Source organism: Coregonus lavaretus, assembly GCF_964263955.1.
Source record: "Coregonus lavaretus genome assembly, contig: HAP1_SCAFFOLD_3462, whole genome shotgun sequence".
NCBI lineage: Eukaryota > Metazoa > Chordata > Actinopteri > Salmoniformes > Salmonidae > Coregonus > Coregonus lavaretus.
Window position 1 is genome coordinate 43,432 of NW_028158496.1, and position 19,551 is coordinate 62,982.

General features: G+C 44.7%; 1 protein-coding gene across 1 annotated transcript in view; it reads left to right on the plus strand.

Annotated features, from left to right (window-relative positions):
• The window catches only part of LOC311123907 (disabled homolog 2-interacting protein-like), a gene marked incomplete at its 3' end in the record, with an annotated part of 43,032 nt that extends 24,575 nt beyond the window's left edge, over nt 1-18,457 (plus strand). The window contains exon 5 of the mRNA XM_084198121.1: nt 18,313-18,457. Coding sequence (XP_084054247.1) covers nt 18,313-18,457 — 145 coding nt within the window. The remainder of the gene's footprint in view (nt 1-18,312) is intronic.
• Between the last annotated feature and the right edge of the window lie 1,094 nt (nt 18,458-19,551).

The window sequence follows — 19,551 nt, forward strand, 5'->3', positions numbered from 1 at the left end:
GCATGGTGTTTTGGGCTTGTTTTGGGGTCATTTCAGAGAGATTATCTCTCATCCAGGTAGCAGTCTACACTCTACCACACTACCACACCCACTCTCTCTCTCTCAAGCTATCAAATTGGCTACCTATTGCAATGTCTATCATGAGTTGTACTGTATGCAACATTCATTGGCTGCTGTCTTGGTGAGAGGAGGGTTCTTTGCTCTTTTCTCTTTGTTATTTTCCAGTTGCCAAGGACAACTTGAGCGCCAGCCAGCCAGGATGCTCTTGACATTGTCTCCTGAACAGAGCTTTGAAGCTCCCTGACTTTTTTTCTCTGACTGACTTCATCAGACTGCCATGATGAATGATTAGTACTTAAGAGGTCCTGCTGAGAGCTGCAGTAGACTTTCTCTGTCCCTGCACTGGGTTGGGTTGGTCAGACACACACACACGCTAGAAAGACACTATACGTCTCTGGAGAAATGGCCACACTGTTAATTAGACCTAATTAATTACAGTGTCCCTCCTTCCTCTGCCTGTCGTCTCCCATGGAGACAGGTCGTAAACTTTAATACCAGCAGAGAGACACTGTTTCAAGGTTGATTTTCACCATGGATGGCTTCATGGGACAATGTCCTTGCAAATCTATACGTTTGGTGCATTACACAATCCTAACGGAAGTATTTCCTCATTCCCTCTACAAACGTTTATTATGAGCAGACTAATAATTGAAAAGACAGTAATAGCTATTAAAGGGATAGACAGAATCCAATGGATACATTTAGCCTGGTCAAGAATGTATTGACTGATTCATTCGTTTACAGCTGTTGTCTGTTTGGATGTTAGTTCGGTTTGCTTCAGCTAAGTGGTCAGACAAACAAACAACTCTTTTCCTGCTGAAGATTTCTCAAAACAAAACAAATGACAGAAAACGTCTCCATAGAGGGTGCTGTGTGTCCCTTATACTTATACTTATTTCATGTGTACACACATGCAGCACAGTTTCTTAGCTGTAGATTTCTGGAAACCTAAGCTACATCATTGATGGAGCACTACACAGATTGTAACCCACAGCACCACAACACACCCAACATATTCCCAACTAATAGTCCTAAAAAACATTCCAAAGTATATCAGACCCAGACTTATGAGGCTAAACCATGTGATGTATATTCATATCCATATTTATACTGTGTGGTTTGTCCTTTTACGAGCTGCAGATTAAGTCTTGGGCCAAACTCCCCTCTGCTCTACTCTACACAGTAGGTTGTGTTCCCTTTCCTGCTACATAATGTTTTGTTTTAGGAATAAAACTTAATTTGCTGGCTGTCTTTTTCATCCAGGTCTATGATTACTCCCTGGCCACAGCAACCAAATACTTATTTACACAATATACAGTACCAGTCAAAAGTTTGGACACACCTACTCATTCAAGGGTTTTTCTTTATTTTTACTATTTTCTATATTGTAGAATAATAGTGAAGACATCAAAACTATGAAATAACACATATGGAATCATGTAGTAACCAAAAAAGTGTTATACAAATCAGAAATATATTTTAAATAGCCACCCTTTGCCTTGATGACAGCTTTGCACACTCTTGGCATTCTCTCAACCAGCTTCATGTGGTAGTCACCTGGAATGCATTTCAATTAACAGGTGTGCCTTCTTAAAAGTAAATTTGTGGAATTTCTTTCCTTCTTCATGCATTTCAGCCAATCAGTTGTGTTGTGACAAGGTATACAGAAGATATACCTATTTGGTAAAAGAACAAGTCCATATTAAGGCAAGAACAGCTCAAATAAGCAAAGAGAAACGACAGTCCATCATTACTTTAAGACATGAAGGTCAGTCAATACCAAACATTTCAAGAAATGTGAACGTTTCTTCAAGTGCAGTTGCAAAAACCATCAAGCGCTATGATGAAACTGGCTCTCATGAGGACTGCCACAGGAATGGAAGACCCAGAGTTACCTCTGCTGCAGAGGATAAGTTCATTAGAGTTACCAGCCTCAGAAATTGCAGGCCAAATAAATGCTTCACAGAGTTCAAGTAACAGACACATCTCTTTGCTGGTGACACTGTCAGTGATTTATTTAGAATTCAAGGCACACTTAACCAGCATGGCTAACACAGCATTCTGTGGCGATACGCCATCCCATCTGGTTTGGTCTTAGTGGGACAATCATTTGTTTTTCAACAGGACAATGACCCAACACACCTCCAGGCAAAGCTTCTGTGTTGGTTGTTTTTACCCTCACACTCAGTAACAGCCTCTAGATATTATGTCTGGCTGTTTTCCACTGACTTGTGCTGATGTAGCGTCTACAGAGCACGTGTAGACATGTTTATCCTCTACCAGTCCATTTCTACTCACACACACACACACCACACATACACACGTGCACTCACTCACACACACACACACACAAACAAACACAAACACACACACACAAACACAAACACTAAGCTATTTCCAGTCCCTTCATCCATCACCCACCCTGTTGCTGATTCTAATAATGTGAAGTCAGTTGTGGTATGGTTAGAAGCGTTTGCTTAAGAAAGCGTGGATACAGACTCTCCTCCGTGGTGCATCACAATCAGCAGTGGTAATTATAATTCAGTGCCTGAGGTGAAGAGACAGATCTATGACCTGCCCTGTTAGAGAAAGTCTCCCTCTCTCTCTCTCTCTCTCGCTCTCTCTCTCTCTCTCTCTCTCTCTCTCTCTCTCTCTCTCTCTCTCCCTCTCTCTCTCTCCTTCTCACTCCCTCTCTCCCTCTCTCCCTCTCTTTCTCTCTCTCTCGTGTACACGGTGTATAGTCTGTGGTGACAGGGCTGTGTTGTGTCTGTGGATGTGTGTTGGGTTTAATCACAGTCTTGGGAAGGAAGGAGGTGTGGGGGGGGGGGGGGGGGGGGGGGGGGGGGGGGGGGGGGGAGACTCTGGTGATTACAGTGTGGTTGTTAATAGCTGCTGCTGGTGGTTGTTCCGTGATGATGATCTGCATTAGTATTCTACGCTCTAAACACAGTGTTCTCTTTTTGTATCGCCAAACGTGTTGTAATTAGGAACCAAGGATGTTCTCCTTGAGTGCTTTCACTCTCTCACTTTCTCTCTCTCTATTTCATACTCTCTCTCTCTCGCTCTCTCTCTCTCTCGCTCTCTCTCTCTCTCTCTCTCACTCACTCTCTCTCACTCTCTTTCTCTCTCACTCTTTCTCTCACTCTTTCTCTCTCTCTCTCTCTCTCACTCTCTTTCTCTCTCTCACTCTCTCTCTCTACTCTCTCTCTCTCTCTCTCTCTCTCTCTCTCACTCTTTCTCTCTCTCTCTATCTCTTGCTCCCTCTCTATCTCTCTCTCTCTCCCTCCCTTTCTGATGCTCTTTCTTTCTGTTCATCTTTGTCTTCTCTCCCTCTCTCTCCCTCTCTCTCCCTCTCTCTCTCTCTCTCTAACGCATCAGTGCATTCCAAGGCCAGGAAAAGTCTTAGGGGATGCCATTGATGGTTCAGTATTGCCGTCCACCCAGACATCTTGGTTGTCACGGCAGTCATGCAATGCTGTAGGGGATGACGCACAAACACGCACACACATCACAAGACATTAAAGGGGTGGATGGAGGTCATTCCTTTGTGTTTATGCACGAGGAAGAGGACTTGTAATTGCTTTATCGAGGAGTTAGGAATGTTCTAGAAACACAAGGTCAGAGTGCTTCTCTCCATCCTTTCATTCCTCTCTCCATCCTTTCATTCCTCTCTCCATCCCTTCATTCCTCTCTCCATCCCTTCATTCCTCTCTCCATCCCTTCATTCCTCTCTCCATCCCTTCATTCCTTTCTCCATCCCTTCATTCCTTTCTCCATCCCTTCATTCCTCTCTCCATCCCTTCATTCCTCTCTCCATCCCTTCATTCCTCTCTCCATCCCTTCATTCCTCTCTCCATCCCTTCATTCCTTTCTCCATCCCTTCATTCCTCTCTCCATCCTTTCATTCCTCTCTCCATCCCTTCATTCATCTCTCCATCCCTTCATTCCTCTCTCCATCCCTTCATTCCTCTCTCCATCCCTTCATTCCTTTCTCCATCCCTTCATTCCTTTCTCCATCCCTTCATTCCTCTCTCCATCCCTTCATTCCTCTCTCCATCCCTTCCCTCAGGCAGCTTGTTCCAGTATCTGTCCCAACCAGCATGTTAGTGCACTCACGCAGCAGTGTTAGCCACACCACACAAACAACAACAACAACAACAGGGCCAACACCGGATTCAAAACTTAGAATCTTTCAATTTAAATTATTATATAAAATTCTTGCTTACCAATAGAATGTTATTTATATGGGGGATTCAATCTTCCCAGCTCTGCAGATTTTGCTGCGAAGAGACAGAATCATTAGATCATTTGTTTTGGTACTGTCCATTTGTAGCTTGTTTTTGGACACAGGTCCAGGAATGGCTAAATGATTACAATATTTACCTGGAGCTAACCCTGCAGATAGCACTACTGGGTGATCTGAAAAGTCATTGTCAATCGATCAATAACATAATAATACTATTAGCAAAAATGTTTATTTTCAATTCACAATCTGTAGAAACAATGAGAATAGAAAGGTTCAGAACTTTTGTAAGACATCACAGTACAGTTGAAATAGAAATGGCAAATAGAAATCCTATATGGATGGTGTTAAAAGATAGATGGGAGGTGTTGAATGGAATTGAAGGATGGGACTAATAACAACTAACAACAAACAATAACAAGATAACTAATAATGTAAGCATACTGTGTCCATAATAAGTGTATGGGTTGTAGGTTGGGAGCTTTTGTGAAGGAGCACAGTTAGAAAGATATGGCATATAGAAGCAAACCGGATGGACATCATGAAAATGATCGGAGAGGTTGAGAGTAGAGGAAGTTCAGGAGAAAGAACAAACAAAATGTAATTATTGTAAAATTGACTGTGTCCATAAAATGTAGATAGTGGGTATGGGCTGGAAGTAGAGGCCTAGGCGTTGTTGTTCACTAGTTTACTCCAAGTGGGGAAAGGGTGGCGGGGTTGGAAAGTAATAAAGGGGAATATATATTTTTTAAGGATATGTATGTGTATGTATGTATGTATGTACAGTGGGGAAAAAAAGTATTTAGTCAGCCACCAATTGTGCAAGTTCTCCCACTTAAAAATATGAGAGAGGCCTGTAATTTTCATCATAGGTACATGTCAACTATGACAGACAAATTGATTTTTAATGAATTTAATTGCAAATTATGGTGGAAAATAAGTATTTGGTCATCTACAAACAAGCAAGATTTCTGGCTCTCACAGACCTGTAACTTCTTCTTTAAGAGGCTCCTCTGTCCTCCACTCGTTACCTGTATTAATGGCACCTGTTTGAACTTGTTATCAGTATAAAAGACACCTGTCCACAACCTCAAACAGTCACACTCCAAACTCCACTATGGCCAAGACCAAAGAGCTGTCAAAGGACACCAGAAACAAAATTGTAGACCTGCACCAGGCTGGGAAGACTGAATCTGCAATAGGTAAGCAGCTTGGTTTGAAGAAATCAACTGTGGGAGCAATTATTAGGAAATGGAAGACATACAAGACCACTGATAATCTCCCTCGATCTGGGGCTCCACGCAAGATCTCACCCCGTGGGGTCAAAATCATCACAAGAACGGTGAGCAGAAATCCCAGAACCACACGGGGGGACCTAGTGAATGACCTGCAGAGAGCTGGGACCAAAGTAACAAAGCCTACCATCAGTAACACATTACGCTGCCAGGGACTCAAATCCTGCAGTGCCAGACGTGTCCCCCTGCTTAAGCCAGTACATGTCCAGGCCCGTCTGAAGTTTGCTAGAGTGCATTTGGATGATCCAGAAGAGGATTGGGAGAATGTCATATGGTCAGATGAAACCAAAATATAACTTTTTGGTAAAAACTCAACTCGTCATGATTGGAGGACAAAGAATGCTGAGTTGCATCTAAAGAACATCATACCTACTGTGAAGCATGGGGGTGGAAACATCATGCTTTGGGGCTGTTTTTCTGCAAAGGGACCAGGACGACTGATCCGTGAAAAGGAAAGAATGAATGGGGCCATGTATCGTGAGATTTTGAGTGAAAACCTCCTTCCATCAGCAAGGGCATTGAAGATGAAACGTGGCTGGGTCTTTCAGCATGACAATGATCCCAAACACACCGCCCGGGCAACGAAGGAGTGGCTTCGTAAGAAGCATTTCAAGGTCCTGGAGTGGCCTAGCCAGTCTCCAGATCTCAACCCCATAGAAAATCTTTGGAGGGAGTTGAAAGTCCGTGTTGCCCAGCGACAGCCCCAAAACATCACTGCTCTAGAGGAGATCTGCATGGAGGAATGGGCCAAAATAACAGCAACAGTGTGTGAAAACCTTGTGAAGACTTACAGAAAACGTTTGACCTGTGTCATTGCCAACAAAGGGTATATAACAAAGTATTGAGAAACTTTTGTTATTGACCAAATACTTATTTTCCACCATAATTTGCAAATAAATTCATAAAAAATCCTCAATACTTATGTCATGCAATAAAATGCAAATGAATTACTTAAAAATCATACAATGTGATTTTCTGGATTTTTTAGATTCCATCTCTCACAGTTGAAGTGTACCTATGATAAAAGTTACAGACCTCTACATGCTTTGTAAGTAGGAAAACCTGCAAAATCGGCAGTGTATCAAATACTTGTTCCCCCACTGTATGTATATATATATATGTATATGTATGTATGTGTGTATATATGTATATATAAAAAAGAAAACATATGGGGGATTGGAAGTGATGCAGACAATTACATTGATGGAAGTTACAATCTATCTGCAATATTAAGCTGATCTACCAAAAAAACAACAACAACAGGGCTTCATTGTGTTGGGGTGGCCCAGAGCATCATTCTCAGCATTCACTCTCCTGTTGGTGAAAATGTCTTCTCGTGGCAGGACTTAGTCTAAACTGAGTATTGATTGTACTCTTCTCCAGCCGCTGAGGAAGATGGCGCCTCGTCTCGTAGTAGAGGCTATTCACAATCACGACCCATGGACTTCTGGGAACGATTCTGGGAACGATTTATACTTTTGGTGGATAGAGCTCAGATGGCCACAGCGTATAGGAAACATCTTCTTCTGTTGTTATTGTTTCTGTTTTACTGCTCCTGGAGGTAAACGAAACTAACGGACAGTATTAAGTGGCACTTCGTCCATAGGAGCAGACAATCGGATAACAAATTCACCCTCCCTCTCTCTTCTATCTCTCCATCCCTCCATTCTCCCCTTCTTCCCCGCGTCGGGCCCCGAGCAGCAGAGTTCTCATTATTTAATTAGATGAAGTGAAAACATCCCCTCTTCTCTCTCAGCGCTCAATTTGGTCTTCGTGGGGCAGCAGCACTGCTAGTCTGTATGATTCATTGCTTCAAACCATGTGCTGCTTCGTGAAATCTCTCACACACATATACACACACCCTGCAAATCAGTGTCTCAGGGCACAAGATGGTTTTCTTGGCAGACAGCTACTGGGTCTTTAGGAGTGCTCTTGTTTAAGCTCTAAGCCTGGAAGATTGTAGTTGTTATTGTTAATAGTGAGTGAGATAAGAGTAAGGTTAAAATCAAATCACATTTTATTTGTCACATACAATACGAATACAACAGGTGTAGACTTTATCGTGAAATGCTTACTTACGAGCCCTTTCCCAACAATGCAGAGTTAAAAAGTAAGAAATAGTAACACAATAAAATAACGAGGCGATATACAAGGTGTACCGGTACCGGGGTACAATGTAGTTGAGGTGATATGTACATGTAGGTAGGGGTAAAAGTGACTAGGAAATCAGGATAGATAATAAACAGAGTAGCAGCAGCGTATGTGAAGAGTGTGAAAGAGTGTGAAAGTGTGTGTGTGTGTGTGTGTGTGTGTGTGTGTGTGTGTGTGTGTGTGTGTGTGTGTGTGTGTGTGTGTGTGTGTGTGTGTGTGTGAGCGTATGTAGTGTGTGTGTGTATATGAGTGTCAGTGTAGTACAGGGTTTCCCCATCTGGCGGCCCGTGGGCCGAATTTGGCCCGCAGGTGATTAGTATTCCAAAGTATTCCCACGCATAATAGCGAGATATACACTCACCTGCCAGGTTATTAGGTATATAACCCCCCCCACACACACACACACACACGAAAATGAATCGCTCCAGTGAGTCATGTGGCCGTGGCCGTGGCCGTGGCTTGCTAAATGAAGCAGGCAGACAGGCATTGAGGCATTCAGTTACTGTTCGATTGAACGTTAGAATGGGTGAAATGAGTGACATAAGTGACTTTGAGCATGGTATGATTGTCGGTGCTAGGCGCGCCGGATCCAGTATATCAGAAACGGCCTCCCTCCAGGGGCTTTTCATGCATGACAGATGGAACGGGCTGTTCGCAGCATGAATTTACCGCCGTCCTATCTGCAGCAACTGCATGATGCTATCGTGTCAGCATGGACCAACATCCCTGTGGAATGTTTCTGACACCTTGTCGAACGCGCCAAATAATTCAGGCTGTTCTGGATGCAAAGGGGGGTCCGACCCAGTACTAGATGGGGTGTACCTAGTAAACTGGCCAGTGAGTGTATGTGATGTTTTAGTCAAATATTATATCCATTTGGGCTATCTTGAGAGTCAATTTGCAGTCTACAAATTATTTGTAATTATGTTCCGGCCTCCCTGACCATCAGCTCAAGAAAGAATAGGACCATGGCTGAATCTAGTTGATGATCCCTGGTGTAGTATGTGTGAGTGTGTGGGTAGAGTTCAGTGAAGGAGAGTCAGTACAATAAAAAAAGGGGGTCATTGCAAATAGTCCGGGTAGCTGTTCAGCAGTCCTATGGCGTGGGGGTAGAAGCTGTTCATGACCATTTTGGTCTAGAACAGTCTATGACTAGGGTGGCTGGAGTCTTTGAGAATGTTTAGGGCCTTCCTCTGACACTGCCTGGTATAGTGGTCCTGGATGGCAGGGAGCTCGGCCCCAGTGACGTACTGGGCCGTACGCACTACCCTCTGTAGCGCCTTGCAGTCGGATGCCAATAAGTTGCCATACCAAGCGGTGATGCAGCCAGTCAAGATGCTCTCAATGGTGCAGCTGTAGAACTTATTGAGGATCTGAGGGCCAATGCCAAATCTTTTCAGCCTCCTGGGGGGAAGAGGCGTTGTCGTGCCCTCTTCACGACTGTGTTGGTGTGTTTAGACCATGATAAATCCTTAGTGATGTGGACACCGAGGAACTTGAAGCTCTCGACCCGCTCCCCTACAGCCCCGTCGATGTGAATGGGGGCGTGCTCGGCCCTCCATTTCCTTTAGTCCACGATCAGCTTCTTTGTCTTGTTGACGTTGAGGGAGAAGTTGTTGTCCTGGCACCACACTGCCAGGTCTCTGACCTTCTCCCTATAGGCTGTCTCACCGTCGACGGTGATCAGGCGTACCACCATCGTGTCATCGGCAAACTTAATGATGGTGTTGGAGTCGTGCGCGGGAAAGAGATAAAGGAGTGATGAGAGAAGAATTGGGAGTGATAGAGGAGAGAGGAAGAGGGACAGATTGCATTGATTGGCAGCTTGAGTTTCACCTTGCAGTCAGAGCTGGAACTGGGGAGTGGAACAGCAGCGGACTGCAGGGGAAAAAACCCGCCCTAATGACCCATACCTTCGTAGAAGTCACAACTGGCACCATATCTAAGAAACAAATACACAATCAAACACACACACACACACACACCATGCACATTTACAAAACAGCAAACATACAGTACACCCCAAGGTACACCCCCCCCCCCCCCCCCCATATCTGCAGGGAGCTGATGACATTGGGTGAAAGCCCTCCACCAACTATTGATAGGGAGAGGGAAGGGAGGGTTGATGAAGGGAGATAAGGGATGGAGGGAGGGAGGAAGAGGGGGGGGTTGGAGGGAGAGAGAGAGAAAAGAGGGGGGATAGAGGAGAGGGGGGGATAGAGGAGGGGGGGTGTAGAAAACAAGGGGGATAAGAGAGGGGGTTGAGAAAAAAGAGATTACATCAACGATTCGTCCACTCCCCTACAATCCCAGCCCGGGGCTGTTAAGCCAAGGTTATTGATCGGACGAATCGTTGATGTAATCTCTTTTTTCTCAACCCCCTCTCTTATCCCCCCTGTTTTCTACACCCTACTAGCCATTTTTACAGTTGTCCAATAGCGTTATCACTGCAATTCCCAAAAGCCAGAACGCCATTGTCCTTGTCTTCACTCCATTATTGGAAAGGCTTCCTGTCTTGCCTTTGGGGGTTGATGGTGTACGCTATTAAACCCTATGCACGCCAGTGTGTCTCCTCCCCTAAAGCTATTGAATAATCAAACAGGGTCAACCACATACAAGGACAGGCCAATTTAAAGAGCGTGGACGTGGTGGAGGAAAATGCCAAGACTCTCGCTCGCTCACTCACTCACTCACTCCCTCTCTCTCTCTCTCTCTCTCTCTCTCTCTCTCTCTCCACCTCCCCCCCACATTATCCCTAAGATGAGGCTGATTTGAGGCAACTGGTGAGAAAGGTCATTTTAGTTGGCTCTCACTCCTGCATTTCTCTGCCTCATTTTGCCATGGAAACGCCTTACAGAGAGAGAGAGAGACACATCTACATGCATCAACACAAGGAATTATCTTTTCTCTTCTTCTTAGCGAGGGACTCATTCGTGGGCTGTACTGTACCTACCTGGGATAACCATTTAATGTGATGCTCCAATCAAACACGGGAGCGGAATGTGTTTTGGGTGTTAAGGTCTATTCAGTTTTGTGTGTATAATTAATTATTATTTGTGTGGGTGCTTTTATTTGTCCTGTAACACACTTGTCCAAGTGTGTAATGGAAATGTGTTTCTTTCAGAAAGCCCTGTCCATCCCATTGGCTTACAGTCACATATAACATCACAGATAGGGTGCGTGTGTGTGATAACTGCAGGGAGTGCGGTCATGGCCAGTGTCACCATTGTCCAGCGCCTTCCTCAAGGGCACAGAGACGGATTTTTCACCTTGTCGGCTCCGAGATTAGAACCAGCGACCTTTCGGTTACTGTCCCAACGCTCTTAACCTCGCGGCTACATGCCGCCCCCGGTGTGTGGATGTTTGTCCATGTTTTATTAATGTTTTGTAATTAGATGTATTTAATATGTACACCTGACGCAGGCAATGTCCAAGTCCTGATTTCTTCAGCTATCTGTTCTGTATCCAGCTCCTGTGCATGTAGCTACAGTTGAAGTTGGAAGTTTACATACACCTTAGCCAAATACATTTAAACTCAGTTTTTCACAATTCCTGACATTTAATCCTAGTAAAAATTCCCGGTCTTAGGTCAGTTAAGATCACCACTTTATTTTAAGAATGTGAAATGTCAGAATAATAGTAGAGAGAATGATTTATTTCAGCTTTTATTTCTTTCATCACATTCCCAGTGGGGCAGAAGTTTACATACACTCAATTAGTATTTGGTAGCATTGCCTTTATATAGTTTAACTTGGGTCAAACGTTTTGGGTAGCCTTCCACAAGCTTCCCACAATAAGCTGGGTGAATTTTGGCCCATTCCTCCTGACAGAGCTGGTGTAACTGAGTCAGGTTTGTAGGCCTCCTTGCTCGCACACGCTTTTTCAGTTCTGCCCACACATTTTCTATAGGATTGAGGTCAGGGCTTTGTGATGGCCACTCCAATACCTTGACTTTGTTGTCCTTAAGCCATTTTGCCACAACTTTGGAAGTATGCTTGGGGTCATTGTCCATTTGGAAGACCCATTTGCGACCAAGCTTTAACTTCCTGACTGATGTCTTGAGATGTTGCTTCAATATATCCACATAATTTTCCTTCCTCATGATGCCATCTATTTTGTGAAGTGCACCAGTCCCTCCTGCAGCAAAGCACCCCCACAACATGATGCTGCCACCCCTGTGCTTCACGGTTGGGATGGTGTTCTTCGGCTAGCAAGCCATCCCCTTTTTCCTCCCTTCCCTCCCTTCCCTCCCTTCCCTCCCTTCCTCCCTTCCCTCCCTTCCCTCCCTTCCTCCCTTCCTCCCTTCCCTCCCTTCCCTCCCTTCCCTCCCTTCCCTCCCTTCCTCCCTTCCTCCCTTCCCTTCCTTCCCTCACTTCCTCCCTTCCTCCCTCCTCCCTATAGAAAGTGTTCCACTTTTACTTATTAGCACTGAAGCGAGGGAGGGGGGCGAAGGTGAGGAGAGTGAGAGCAAGGGAGGGAGTGGGGTAGAGAGTGAGGAATGACTGACCCAAAAATAAGAAAATTCTTGACTATGAACAGACTCATTGAGCATAGCCTTGCTATTGAGAGAGGACGCCATAGGCAGGCTATGTGCCCATTGCCCACAAAATGAGGTGGAAACTGAGCTGCACTTCCTAACCTCCTACCAAATGTATGACCACATTAGAGATACATATTTCCCACAGATTACACAGACCCACAAAGAATTTGAAAACAAATCAAACATTGATAAACTCCCATATCTGTTAGGCGAAATACCGCAGTGTGCAATCACAGCAACAACATTTGTGGCCCGTTGCCATGAGAAAAGGCCAACCGGTGGAGCACAAACAAACAATATTTATCTGTTTATTTCTCTTCCCCTACTATTCGTACTACAACTATTTGCACATTGCTAAAACAATGTACATAGCTGATAATATAACACTTGAAATGTCTTTATCTTTTTGAAACGTTTTTGAGTGCAATGTTTACTGTTAATTTCAAATAATTTTTTGTTGCTGTGGTTTTGTGTCTTCTCACTTTTGTTTATTGTTTATTTGACTTGCTTTGGCAATGTAAACACATTTCCAAGACAATAAAGCCCCTTTGAATTGAATTGATAGCGATGGAGAGAGAGATAGAGAGAGAGACTGAGAGAGAGGGGTGGAGAGATGTAGAGAGAAGGGTGGAGGGCAGACAGAGGAGGGAGAGAGATAGAGATGGAGAGACAGAGAGAGAGAGGGGTGGAGAGATGTAGAGAGAGGGGTGGAGGTTGGAGGAGAGATCATAATTGGGCTGATATTCTGCCGTGTAAAGAAAAGAGAAGAAGAACCTCCAGTCTAATGATGGGCCGGGTGGCTGCCCATTCACGCAGGAAAGGTCACGTATCCTCAGGCTACACGTGTGTGTGTGTATGTGTGTGTGTGTGTGTGTGCATGCACGTGTGCATGTGTGTGTTTGTGTGGATCTTGGTTTTACTCACCATCAGTTCCAACTGAATTATATGAATATTATTGTGCTCTGCAAATGGAAGAGAGTTTTCACTTTCACATAGTTTTTGCTTCACTCTCTTGCGTGTGTACGCGCGTGTGTGTGCGCGTGTGTGCGCGTGTGTGTGTGTGTGTGTGGTAACAGAAAGCCTATCTTATTGCTGCACATCAATCTCTGATTGGCTTCCAGCTGCTAAGCTTTGATTAGCTGGGATAACAGGCTTAGAAGGACAGAACCTGTCTGAGTTGAGTATCCCCCTCTCTCTTTCTCATATTTCTCTCTGATTCGCTTTTTCTCTCTCTCACTCTTTCTCTTTCTCTCTCTTCTTCTCTCTATCGCTCTCTCTCTCTCTCTCTCTCTCTCTCTCTCTCCTCTGTTCTTTAAAGAGTACGGTACCACACGGTTTCTTCTCCTCTCACTATATCTGTCTCTTCTCTCTTTTCCTCACCCTGCTGGGCCGCTCTGGTTAACAAGATGTCCAGGGACTTTGCAGCTCTGTTTCCAGCATGAACAAAAAGTGACTAAACTTCAAGATATTCATTCTAACTTGTAATCATGTCTAACGTTAAGATCATTTTTAGAGAGTGGTGATGTATCATTACTTCCTATATGTTTTACTCACACTGAGTAACAATCAAATCAAATTGTATTTGTCACGTGCTTTGTAATCAACAGGTGTAGACTAACAGTGAAATGCTTACTTATGGGCCCTTCCCAACAATGCAGAGAGAAATAAAATAGAGAAATAATAGAAAATAAATGACATGTAATAATAAAAGTTATAATAAATACACAATGAGTAATGATAACTTGGCTATATACAGTACCAGTCAAAGGTTTGGACACACCTACTCATTCCAGGGATTTTCTTAATTTTTACTATTTTCTACATTGTAGAATAATAGTGAAGACATCAAAAGTATGAAATAACACATATGGAATCATGTAGTAACCAAAGAAGTGTTAAACATGTCACGCTCTGGCTCCGGGACTGTGTATTTTGAGCCAGGGTGTGTTCATTTGGTTGTGTTGTATTTGGTTGTGTTTCATTGTTTGGTCGTGTGACTCCCAATCAGTGGTAACGAGTGTCAGCTGTCGGCTCGTTATCTCTGATTGGGAGCCATATTTAAACTGTCAGTGTTCACCTTAGTGTTGTGGGTTTTTGTTCCTTGTCAGTCATTGTAACGGAGGACTTCACGTTTCGTCATTGTTTGTTGTTTAGGCTTTAATTTAATAAAGTCATGTTCACCTTCAACGCTGCGCATTGGTCCTCCTCATTAGACGATCGTGACAAAACAAATCAAAATATATTTTATATTTGAGATTCAAATAGACACCTTTTGCCTTGATGACAGCTTTGCACACTCTTGTCATTCTCTCAACCAGCTTCACCTGGAATGCTTTTCCACCAGTCTTGAAGGAGTTCCCACATATGCTGAGCACTTGTTGGTTGCTTTTCCTTCACTCTGCGGTCCGACTCATCCCAAACCATCTCAATTGGGTTGAGGTCGGGGGATTGTAGAGGCCAGGTCATCTGATGCAGCACTCCATCACTCTCCTTCATGGTACAATAGCCCTTACACAGCCTGGAGGTGTGTTGGGTCATTGTCCTGTTGAAAAACAAATGATAGTCCCACTAAGCCCAAACCAGATGGGATGGCGTATCGCTGCAGAATGCTGTGGTAGCCATGCTGATTAAGTGTGCCTTGAATTCTAAATAAATCACAGACAGTGTCACCAGCAAAGCACCCCCACACGATAACACCTCCTCCTCCATGATTTACTGTGGGAAATACACATGCGGAGATCATCCGTTCACCCACACCGCGTCTCACAAAGACACAGCGGTTGGAACCAAAAATCTCCAATTTGGACTCCAGACAAATTTCCACTGCTCATGTTTCTTGGCCCAAGCAAGTCTCTTCTTATTATTGGTGTCCTTTAGTAGTGGTTTCTTTGCAGCAATTCGACCATGAAGGCCTGATTCACACAGTCTCCTCTGAACAGTTGATGTTGAGATGTGTATGTTACCTGAACTCTGTGAAGCATTTATTTGGGCGGCAATTTCTGAGGCTGGTAACATTTACATTTACATTTACGTCATTTAGCAGACGCTCTTATCCAGAGCGACTTACAAATTGGTGCATTCACCTTATAGCCAATGGGATAACCACTTTACAAAAACACATTTTTTGATTTTTTTGGTGGGGTGGGGTAAGGGGGGGGGTTAGAAGGATTACTTTATCCTATCCCAGGTGTTCCTTAAAGAGGTGGGGTTTCAAATGTCTCCGGAAGGTGGTGAGTGACTCCGCTGTCCTGGCGTCGTGAGGGAGCTTGTTCCACCATTGGGGTGCCAGAGCAGCGAACAGTTTTGACTGGGCTGAGCGGGAACTGTGCTTCAGCAGAGGTAGGGGAGCCAGCAGGCCAGAGGTGGATGAACGCAATGCCCTCGTTTGGGTGTAGGGACTGATCAGAGCCTGAAGGTACGGAGGTGCCGTTCCCCTCACAGCTCCGTAGGCAAGCACCATGGTCTTGTAGCAGATGCAAGCTTCAACTGGAAGCCAGTGTAGTGTGCGGAGGAGCGGGGTGATGTGAGAGAACATGGGAAGGTTGAACACCAGACGGGCTGCGGCATTCTGGATGAGTTGTAGGGGTTTAATGGCACAGGCAGGGAGCCCAGCCAACAGCGAGTTGCAGTAATCCAGACGGGAGATGACAAGTGCCTGGATTAGGACCTGTGCCGCTTCCTGTGTAAGGCAGTGTCGTACTCTCCGAATGTTGTAGAGCATGAACCTACAGGATCGGGTCACCGCCTTGATGTTAGCGGAGAACGACAGGGTGTTGTCCAGGGTCACGCCAAGGCTCTTCGCACTCTGGTAACTGTAATGAACTTATCCTCTGCAGCAGAGGTAACTCTGGGTCTTCTATTCCTGTGGCGGTCCTCATGAGAGCCAGTTTCATCATAGCGCTTGATGGTTTTTGCAACTGCACTTGAAGAAACGTTCAAAGTTCTTGAAATGTTCGGTATTGACTGACCTTCATGTCTTAAAGTAATTATGGACTGTCGTTTCTCTTTGCTTATTTGAGCTGTTCTTTCCATAATATGGACTTGGTCTTTTACCAAATAGGGCTATCTTCTGTATACCACCCCTACCTTGTCACAGCACAACTGATTGGCTCAAACGCATTAAGAAGGAAAGAAATTCCACAAATTAACTTTTAACAAAGCACACCTGTTAATTGAAATGCATTCCAGGTGACTACCTCATGAAGCTGGTTGAGAGTATGCCAAGAGTGTGCAAGGCTGTCATCAAGGCAAAGGGTGGCTGTTTGAAGAATCTCAAATATAAAATATGATTTGATTTGTTTAACACTATTTTGATTACTACATGATTCCATATGTGTTATTTCATAGTTTTGATGTCTTCACTATTATTCTACAATGTAAAAAATAGTTAAAAATAAAGAAAAACCCTTGAATGAGTAGGTGTGTCCAAACCTTTGACTTGTACTGTACATGGGTTACCAGTACCCAGTCGATGTGCAGGGGTACGAGGTAATTGAGGTAGATATGTACATATAACTAGAAATAAAGTTACTAGGTAACAGTATAGATAATTAACAGTAGCAGCAGCATATGTGATGAGTCATAAAGAGTTAGAGCAAAAAGGGTCAATGCAAGTAGTCCGGGTGGCTATTTTGATAACTATTTAGCAGTCCTATGGCTTGGGGGTAGAAGCTGTTCAGGTTCCTGTTGGTTCCGGTACCGCTTGCCGTGCGATAGCAGAGAGAACAGTCTATTACTCGGGTGGCTGGAGTCTTTGACAATTTTTAGGGCCTTCCTCTGGCACTGCCTGGTATAGAGGTCCTGGATGGCAGGGAGCTCGGCCCCAGTGATGTACTTGGCCATACGCATGACCCTCTGTAGCGCCTTGCGGTCAAATGCCAATAAGTTGCCATACCAAGCGGTGATGCAGCCAGTCAAGATGCTCTCAATGGTGCAGCTGTAGAACTTCTTGAGGATCTGAGGGCCAATGCCAAATCTTTTCAGCCTCCTGAGGGGAAGAGGCGTTGTCGTGCCCTCTTCACGACTGTGTTGGTGTGTGTGGACCATGATGGATCCTTAGTGATGTGGACACCGAGGAACTTGAAGCTCTCGACCCGCTCCACTACAGCCCCGTCGATGTGATTGGAGGTGTGCTCGGCCCTCTGTTTCCTGTAGTCCACGATCAGCTCCTTTGTCTTGCCAACGTTGTGGAAGAGGTTGTTGTCTCTGACCTCCTCTCTATAGGCTGCCTCATCGTTGTCGGTGATCAGGCCTACCACCGTCATGTCGTCAGCAAACTTAATGATGGTGTTGGAGTCGTACGTGGCCACGCAGTCGTGTGTGAACAGGGAGTACAGGAGGGGACTAAGCACGCACCACAAACCATTTAGGCATCCCCCACCCATGGTCATGTGCCTCTGCTTGTCCAGTAACATTGTCCTGGGGTGGGTTGGTTAATCCTGAATGGGATTTTGTAGTTGATTTCAATATTACATCTCCATATTGCCATTACTGTGTGCGTACTTGCATGTCTATCCTAGATAATACAGACTCCTCCATGCCTGCATCAGAGGAATGAGACAACCCATTATCACAGTGTGAAGCAGTAATCACACCACTATGGGCTGGGCTTGGCACTGTGACACACTCACACACACACACACACACACACACAGTCTCACTTTCTGACTTCACTGCTAATGGGTATAGAAATGGACCAGAAAAAATTTCCCGCTGTTTCCTGTCAGGTTTATTTCAACATTAACCAGACTCACCATGTGCAGAATGCTGATGAGATATGAGATGTATGACTAACATAAGTGTAGTTTATATTTTTAACTTATTTTTCAGTCGACAGTACACTATTATGTGGTTTAAGGCAGGATATATTATTGATGTTGCTTAGCTTGTTTGAGAAATTATAGCAACTTGCTTGAAAATCATTATTTTTATACATTTATCCCCAACATTGCTTCGGTCGTTAGGAGTTGCAGTGTCTTCTGTAGTCTCATCTCAACATGTTTTCTCTTCCTGTTTTGCTGTAGGACTTCCTGACAGACCTGATGATGTCAGAGGTGGACCGGTGTGGGGAGAATGAGCACCTGATCTTCAGAGAGAACACGCTGGCCACCAAGGCTATAGAGGAGTACCTCAAACTGGTGGGGCAGAAGTACCTGCAGGACGCACTTGGTGAGTCTGTCTGTCTGTCTGTCTGTCTGTCTGTCTGTCTGTCTGTCTGTCTGTCTGCCTGTCTGCCTGCCTGTCTGCCTGTCTGTCTGCCTGTCTGCCTGTCTGCCTGTCTATCTGTCTGTCTGTCTGCCTGCCTGCCTGCCTGCCTGCCTGCCTGCCTGCCTGCCTGCCTGCCTGCCTGCCTGCCTGCCTGCCTGTCTGTCTGTCTGTCTGTCTGTCTGTCTGCCTGTTTGTCTGCCTGTCTATCTGTCTGCCTGTCTGCCTGTCTGCCTGTCTTTATTCTCCAGCCTTTATGTGTCTTGGGCTATAGGAGAGGATAGATAAAGCAATTGGTGAGTGTAGTTAGAGAGGATGTGATAGGATCTGCTGTACTGAAGGGGAGGAGATATGGTAGAGATGGTATTTGTATTCAGGGCTGTAGAGATGACTGCTCCAGCATGTGATATTTTCCTCCAGCACAGCCCACTCTGGAAGATGGTGAGAAAAAATACAATAAATACTGTTTATCTCTTACGCCTGGTTTGAAGTCTTCACACTGACTGGCCTCTCTGTAGACTCTTCTTTCTCAATTCAATTCAATTCAATTCAAAGGGCTTTATTGGCATGGGAAACATATGTTTACATTGCCAAAGCAAATGGAATAGGCAATAAACAAAAGGGAAATAAACAAGGGAAACATTAGTAAACATTACTCTCTCTCTCTCTTTCTTTATCTGTCTTTCTGTCTCTCAGCCCTCTTTTTCCACTCTGTCCATCCACCCATCCTCTTTTTCCACTCTCTCTCCATCCATCCATGCTTAATACAGAGACATGTGTTATCGTAAGCAATCAAAACTTGTTCTGTGTCATTAGGCCATGGTTACTGAGCTGTAGTAAAGATCAGAGGTCATTGAGCTGTAGTGGAGGTCAAAGGGCAGAGAAGGCCTCAGGACTGGTAGACACAACATTCCTAGCCCCTGACCCCCAGAGACTGGACATGGTGTGTATACAGAACTAAGGGCCTCTCTCTCTTTTGTCTCTCTCTTTCCCCCGCTCCCCCCGCTCCCCCCCTCTCTCTCTCTCTCTCTCTCTCTCTCTCTCTCTCTCTCTCTCTC